This window comes from Bidens hawaiensis, unplaced genomic scaffold, assembly GCF_021521415.1.
Source record: "Bidens hawaiensis isolate Kalapana, Puna unplaced genomic scaffold, B.hawaiensis_p1.1 tig00004497_1, whole genome shotgun sequence".
Lineage (NCBI taxonomy): Eukaryota > Viridiplantae > Streptophyta > Magnoliopsida > Asterales > Asteraceae > Bidens > Bidens hawaiensis.
In genome coordinates, this window is record NW_027491272.1 from 335,958 (window position 1) to 344,614 (window position 8,657).

General features: G+C 32.4%; 1 protein-coding gene across 1 annotated transcript; it reads right to left on the minus strand.

Annotated features, from left to right (window-relative positions):
- Positions 1–937: 937 nt before the first annotated feature.
- LOC143626751 (uncharacterized) lies at positions 938–2,498 on the minus strand. The gene is made up of 2 exons (XM_077096735.1): positions 2,082–2,498; positions 938–1,791 (listed from the first exon to the last, which is right to left on the minus strand). The coding sequence occupies exons 1-2, from the start codon at positions 2,342–2,344 to the stop codon at positions 1,020–1,022; spliced, it is 1,035 nt and encodes a 344-aa protein (XP_076952850.1). The 5' UTR covers positions 2,345–2,498; the 3' UTR covers positions 938–1,019.
- Between the last annotated feature and the right edge of the window lie 6,159 nt (positions 2,499–8,657).

An 8,657-nucleotide genomic window follows, 5' to 3' on the forward strand; every position in this document is an offset into this window, starting at 1 on the left:
ACTTCGCCGCTCTTGCTTTTTTTCTTATTGTTTTGTCCATAAGGACTTCCATTGTTACTAGGAGGTCTTCGTGTAGCTTTCATGCTAACTGGTTGTTATCTACTCCATGATAGAGGCTAATGTTTCACCTAATCTTCGGTTTATGTAACTTTCATACTTTCTATGTCAAATCTTTCCATGCAATCTTCCACGGTTTCTTTGTCTTTGCTTTTCAGGTTGTGTAAGGGCATGTGTGTCTTCGAGCTTTTTCTTCATGAAATGAAATTCTTATTGAATACTCTTTGTAAGTCTTCAAAATAGCCAAGACTTTCCATTGATCGATAAACACTAAGAGCGCAACCGCTCTGATACCAATTCAAGTACGAATTGATATAACTCACCAAAATGTAAACACACAATAATTAATATTGAATAACTCTCAACATTACATAGAGAAAATATAACTCAAAAATCGTGTTTCTCTAGATGAACCCCAACTCGGCTACATCTCGTGAGTTAATTTAATGTCAACCATAACTTGGTTTATATATACTAACCTTGACTTGCTAACTATGACATTATTAAATATAATAAAACCCTATTTGCAACCCCACAACCCATTAAATCAATAATGAATCTCATGAGTCTAGTAGATTTAACCAGATCACCTACACATAATAGAGCTGTTAAAATGAAAATTATGTACAACAAAAACGTTTTCTCTATCACATCATAAACGCAAATACAAATAACAAAATATGTAGTAAAAAAATAACGTTTTCTCTATCACATTGTAAACGCAAATACAAATAATAATGATGTTGATATCAATCATGATTACAATAAATAATAATTTCCATATTAAAAAATATATAATATAAAAGCGAATAATATATTGTGGAAACTTATCCATTGGTTTGAAAATGAAGCAAAAGAAAATAAAATGACAAATCCTTGGAAGCCTATTTACACGATTTTAACATAATAAAAAAAGAAGAAAAACACGAGTATGAATTAGCTTTGAATTTACTGCTGCAAGTCTATGAAAATTGTTCATAACTTGTTGTAATTCTCAGAAAATTCTTGTTGTAAGCATCCACACTTTGCTGCCCATGATACAGTTCATGATTAGCCCCGAAACCGACTTCGGGCTTGCTTTCAATCGATGATTTCCCCATTAAAAATGGAAGATATTGGTCGTTCCATTTCATGTAATCTTGCTCTCCGTCAACACCATGTATTTGATTTTGGTTTAGAATTTTTATTCCATCAGTACTCAATCCCCATGGATGATACCCATTGTTCGTCTGAAAGAAACCATTGTTGCTACCATTATTATTATTACTATTACTACTACTCCCCCAGGGGTTGGAGATGGAAGTGTTGGAATCAGTATTAAAGAAAAGATCAGCAGGCGGTTCGGTCGGTGGTTGTTGTTGTTGTTGCGTGTAGCCGAAAGGAAGGAATCCGGTGAGTTGGTGGTGGGAATCTGGTTGCTTGATTGCAGTCTCGTGGCTTGATACGAATCTGTTGAGGAAGAATTCATGTGTGGCTGGTGGAGAGTTGTCGATAGTAGGGTACGATGCAGCCGCAACATTTGGTTGAATTTTCTTGTCCAGAATATACGAGTCTTGTGAGCTCTTCTCGTTACTCCCAGAAGGTGCGATATGATCATCGTTGACCTCAGAAAGCGGTTTATGAGTGTTCGGATCAATCCCTCTTTGCCTTAGCTTCTTCTTGATTGATGAGTTCCATAAGTTCTTGATCTCGTTATCTGTTCTTCCTGGCAGTTGAGCCGCAATTTGAGACCACCTGCATATCAAAGCCACCAAACAGTGAGTGTACTAACACAAAGAAACTAATGAACCTATAATTCAAAAGGTGTAAGTAATGCTATAGCTACACCACCCCATCTGAATTCACACTATCAAATAACCGTCCACAAAACACTATCGGATGACCGTTCTGATCATGAAGTACAATCAAACTTCAATTGTTTTTTTTTTCTTGTCAAAACTATCGTCCGACCTCTTTCCAGTCGTTTGAAACTGTATGAGATTAGATGTGAGACGGTGTGTATAGCTGACAGCAGAATTAATTACTTGTTTCCAAGAACTGCATGTAGCTCAATGATTAGTTTCTCTTCTTGTTGAGAGAATGTGCCTCGTTTCAAATCAGGTCTCAAGTAGTTAATCCATCTGAGCCTACAACTTTTGCCGCATCTTTCAAGGCCTGCAAGTTTAGGAACAGAACTCCAGCAGCCGTGGCCGAATTTGGTGATGTGCCTGATGAGTTTTTCATCTTCTTCAGGGGACCAGAGACCTTTTCTTAGCTTTTGTTTATAACAACAAGAATGCCTTCCCATGTGGATGGATGGATATATGACACAGATTCCACAAAGATTGGTAAAGAGTTTAGTATTTAAGATTACTTTAGTGTGACCAAAAAGGTGGGTTTGATTGTTGATTGCTAGTTCACACACACACAGACAGAGAGGAGAGAAAGAGAGAGAGAGAGAGAGAGAGAGAGAGAGAGAGAGAATAAGGTTTTGAAAATGGAGGGTCAGACCGGAGGCTGAAGTTTCAAATTAATAGACGGAGCCCTCATGAAACTCATTTAACATTTTTTATATGCTTACATAATCGATTCTCATAAAATAAAATGATTTTCTTTATACCTTCATTATGTAAACAACTCTCTTATGACTTTGTAATGTAGTTGATTTTAAATTTTAAATACTTCATTAAGATTTGAACAATTAAGCGGTTGGTATTGTGGTCTAATGGCATGTGAGTGATGATTAAGTCTTATCATCTTAAGGTCTCAAGTTCGAAACCTAACTTAATGGGTTTTTCCACGGTAGTAGGTTTCCTCCTTAATTTTGTTCTTGGGTGAGTCGGGCCTGAAGTGTCAAAATCAATATGAACGATCGGCATGCCGACTCAGGAAGACTCATTCGGGTATTGGAGGTGGTTTGTGAATGGGGTTTTCCCACGGTAGTAGGCCGGTTTCCTCATTGATGTTGTTCTTTGGTGAGTCGGGCCTGAAGTGTCAAAATCAATATAAACGATTGACATCCAGTTTTAAAAAGACTCATTCAAGTATGGTTTGTTGTTAAAAAACTAATAACCAAATAAAAATTGAGCAACTCAACCCCGTTAATACTATTAACATTATGGCGTCGTTTACATCTTCTCATACCACATAAAAAGTGGGTAACAAAGAAAGGTCATATCTAGATATGCCAAAGTGTGGCAATCCCATATTTTATTTTATGATTTTAATCAATGAATGAGTCGAAACTCACTATACGTACATGTTTAAGTATAATAAGATGTGTTTTGAAGCTTCAAAATGACCATAAAAGTTTCATGCCATGATTGAAATCTAGCTCATCGTGAAAAGACACTATAGTGATACTTAGTAAAGAGACAGTAACGAGAAAGCAAAAATACTCTGTGTTAAATAATTTTTTTCTTAAATAACTTCTCGTCTCACTCGACTTTTTGTAAAAGTTTCACTTGATAATAATCAAAGTTTCAAGTGTTGAATAAAGTTATTGGAAGTTATTTTTCTTTTTTTACTTTATCTTTTGTAAAAATAAGCGAAACAAATAAAAAATGAATCTATCTTAATTACTAATAAGTTTAAAAAAAATTATTAACTTGAATTATGAGAGAATGATGAAGGAAAAACAATTACTCAATTTTAATTGAGTAATTAAAATAATCGTTCAATAGTTAACAAAATTCATATATGTTTTAGTAGTGTCAATTTAATTTAATATTCTTTTTTTAAAGAAGATTGAAACATCTAGTGAAAGTTGAGTATCTACAAATAAATAAATAATTAAGTGGTTTTTGAAGAATAGTTGAAAAGCTTAATACTTTTATATGTAAAGTTATACCTAAATAAACTATTTCAACTCCATTGATACAATGCAAACTTTAATTTTTCTTTCAATAGAGAGAAATCCATACCAATTTTAGGAAGAATATAGCAAAAGCAATCGATACAATGTAAAGACAATATAATGAATTTACTTTGGGTTATTAATGAAATGGAGGTTAATTAGTAAACATCCACTAGAAACACTATATCTTCGTTTTTTGTTCAACAGTGTCTCTTTAACCTTAAAACCCTTAACATCATGTTGCAATTTCTTAAAGTAAACCACATATTCAAAACCAAAATTTTATGCATAGGTCTAACAGATTAAAATGTACCAAAACATGTGAGATGGTGTGCCAACAACCAAATTGTACGTGATACATAAGGTTTTGGTTATCTACTTCACGTAAATATCTAGTTATCGGGAAAAAAAATCAAGAAAATAACAATTATTTTATAGCATATCTATCTATTGATATGTCTTGCATATCTAAAACACATTGCAATGGTGAGCAAAAATGTGGTTGTCGATAGAAGTAATGGTTCGTGTTGACATCTTACGTGTTTTGGTATATGTTAAAGTACAAGGTCAAATTTCCAAACTAAAAACACCTCAAAAGGTGAAAAAAAGTCAAAAACCATATAAATGGTCCAAGAGGTGTCGATCTTGAATGTCCGGCGTAACCTAAAAAGCCGTAAAAAACACAAGAAATGGCGTGTGTAGCGTTGACTAACTATATTGAGCTAATTAAATAGTTGCTAAAAGGCCAAAAATCATATTAGTGGTTTTTATTCTTTTACATATTTGTAAAAAGCAAAATTGTTTACACTTTACTTTTATTTTTCTCCATTTAATTTATTCACAAGTCTAATTCAACTAAAAAGCATATTAACTATAGTTTTCTACATTATTTCTAAAATCTAGGTATGTATTTCTTCATAGGGACTTTATAATAGTGTCCTCTATTCAAGTTAACATATTATAAGAAACATTTGTACGAACACTACCGACTGCTGTGACACGTCTCATCTCATATTTTGTCAAAACTTGTACAAACTTTGCTAAAAAAAGCAAGTTGAGTTGTCACAAAATTTGTACAAGGACTATAACTGTTAAGATCTAAAACAACAGGGCGTTATATTGAAAAATGTGTGTGGGTGAAATATTTAGGAATCAATGAGTTGTGATATGTGACTTGTGACAGCAGTGGTGGGTTGGGGTTCAGAAAAGGACAGATATATTTTTTAATTTGGTAAATACCGACAGCAACTCGAGGAACAAATCGTTTTCATTACGGTCCATGTCAATAAAAGCTTCACATGAATACATATTTAAATATTTTAAAATTTAAAATAAAATATCGTAAATAATAAACATCAACTTTTGTGGTAGTTCATATTTTGTTAGTTTTCTTATCAAAGACTAAAAACATGATGTATGTATATACTAACAGTTTTTAACGTGAGATTCGTAGAATAACTAGAGTAACTATTATTTTACAGTTTTCGAACTCGAGTAGTTATTGGCACATTTAATAGGTAATAAATAATAATTACTCTAACTATCCGCACGTTTAATAGGTTAATCACACTTTTACCAGAACCCATCCGTAAAAATATGTGACTTTGGTTTCATAAAAAAGTTAAAATGACTAATTTTTGAAATTTGATTATGGAGCGGATGAAAAAGACTGTAGGGGTAGCAGTTCTTGGAGGGAATCAAATAAAACAGAAAGAGGTTTATTAGTTGTGATTTCAGAACAAATTCATATATATAATTGCATGATACGTATTGCAACTATCGTGTAATATGGTTTATCGTGTAATATACTGAAAATAAAGTATATGTAAATTATATTCGTGTATCTACATTTTAATAAGTATACCTAAAAATGTGTGTTTGTTTACGTATAATAAATGATACGTGCTTTTGTATTATGCCATCATCTAAAAATGTCTTTTTTATTTTTCACATAACCATGTATCATGTTCCGGTATCTAAATTCTACATTCATGATGCTAACTTTTCATGTACTGTTGTAAAATTGTTCTAATGTAATTATAAAATAAAAATCTTCTATTTGTTTCTCTATATTGGAACCACAAGATACTTTGAACCCAAATTAGGTTCCAAAGACACAAAATCAACAAAAAGATTCGTGGTGTGTTTCCATGGAGATAAGAGTGCATGATAAGTCTAAGTCTAACATAAAAATATTTTAAAAAAACAAATAAATTATACATGTGGGTCCTGAATTAAACTTAATAGTAATTCAAACAAAAAAAAGAAAGTAATGCGTCTTACATGTGTCTTTAGGCTATTTATTGTGGCGGGAGGCTATAAAGCCCCTCCACAGTGTCACACCATCGTCACGTGGGTAATAGGAGCTTTAAAGCCCCAAACTATAATGCCTCTCTATGGTTTAACGTTTCGAGGGGCTTTAAACTTTTTTTTTTCATAAAACCAAAAAACCAACACAATAAAATAAAATAATAACAAAAAACTAAATTAAATTTAAAAACATATAAATAAAAATTAAAAAAGTTACAACTATTTTTAGTCATCGCCATCATTTTGCTTGTTCCTCCAAAGATGTTCAACCAAATCCGATTGAATACTGTGATTTGTTTCCTTTTTTCGTGTTCTTAATAAATTAGCAAGTTTCTCATCATCATTTAGTGTTAAGATCAGCTTTGGCTCATCGTTGTACTTGCCTTGACAAATTGCTCTACCCGAGTCCTATAATATCATATTACGTAAGATAATACTAGTGTAAATTATATTTCTTAACTTATCAATTTGGTGAAAACGAGCCGACTGTCTAATGATAAACCAACGTTTTTGTAATAACCCGAATACATTTTCGATGCCCTTTCTTGTGGACTCATGCTTTTTCTTGAAATATTAACGTCTATAGTCATTCGGGCACGTAAAGCTAAGAACTAGAGTGGCCCACTCCGAATAAATATCGTCGACTAAATAATATATGTATTCGTAGTTGACATCATTTGTGGAAAATGAGGTGTCCGGTGCAACTCCGTCTATGATGTGGTCAAAAATAGGGGACGAATGTATCATAACTATATCATTGTGTTACACCGGGCATATTAAAAAACGCATACCATATCCAAAGATCAAATGATGCGACCGCCTCAAGCATAATTGTTCGGCCATCATGATCATCCCGATGATATTGACCTTGCCAAGAATCTGGGCAGGCTTCCCAAGGGCAGTGTGTGCAATCGAGGCCGCCAAGCATCCCAGGAAAACCGTGTCTTTGTTGTTGAACCTCCTATATTTTTTGTATGCCATTTTGAATATGCTTCCTCAAATATTTTTTACAATATAGTTGAGTATTAATAATTTTAACAAAATTTATAAAATTTGCACTCAAAATAATAAGGTTTAGAAGTCAATAATTAAAATGATAATAATACTCACATTCGCATAACGTGTGAAGGGCTTTATGACTCACTGTCTCCGACATCTGTAAATACTCTTCCATGGCGTCGCTCATAGTTCCGTACGCTAATTAATGAATTGCCACCGCACATTTTTGCATAGGAGAAAATCCTGGTTTACCTCTCGCGTCCTCTAGCTCGTTGTTGGAAAAATGCATAATCATGTTCTAAATCACCAACAATTCGTAAAAATAATTGGTGACTTATCCGAAAATGGCGTCGAAATCTTTCTGAATCAAAAATAGGGTCCGGCGAAAAAAAAATCTCTTATCAACCTGTCATGAGCACCTATAGTTCCCGTTGAAGATGATGTCGTCTTGTTCGTGGTTGTGAGTTTTCACAATGCTTGACTAAGAGTTGGGCAGCCTCTTGAATCGCACTAAATATCACGTCATCCTCTGAATCCGAATCCGAAATAACATTGGGATACGGGTAATAGTCGGGTGTCAAAGATGAGTCGGAAAACATAATTTTGGAGAAAATTTTATAAGTTTAAAAAAGTGAATATAATGTTTGTAAAAATTGAGTGAATGAGGGATATAATATAAATTAAATATATATATATATATATATATATATATATATATATAGAAGAGTTATCCTAAAATCAAGTAGTTTTCTATGAAGATTAGAAATAAATGATAGCCATTGGATCATGTTAACCAATGGTTGAGATTTAAAATTACCAAAAACTGACATTGTTTCATAAAATTGTTCATTCACCATAGGTTGCAATGACACATGTCGAAAATCTATTGGTTCTTGTCATTCCTAGTAAACTTCTTATTTTTATTTGAACCATTTTCTATATATAAAGAAACATAATCAAATACATTTTTTTCTTAACATGAAAACAGCGAGAACTAATTAGCTATTATTATTAGGTTTATTTTTATTGGTGTTTGCTGTTATTTTTTGTTCGTATTTGCTAATTTTCGATTATGAGACGTTATCAGTATTTGTTGATTTATATTTTGTTGTTATGATTAGATTTTTTCTTTTGCTGTTATAAGTATTTGCTGGTATTTGCTGTTATTATTTTTTTCTTGATTTTGATTCTTTTGTTGTCATTTTTAGTTATTTTCTTTGTTATTATAAATAAAATTTTTATGTAAATTGGTATTTTAGTTGATATTGTTTCTTACGTTCTCATTTTTTTATAAATTGGTATTATTTTTTACATTCTCGTATTAACATTAAAATGTGTATGAACTTTCTACTATATACACACACACACATAATTTTGAAATTTTTTTTATTTAAAGTGGTCATATTACCGTGATAAATGGAGGATGGCCCAAATCCTCACCCCATAGCGCCGGTCT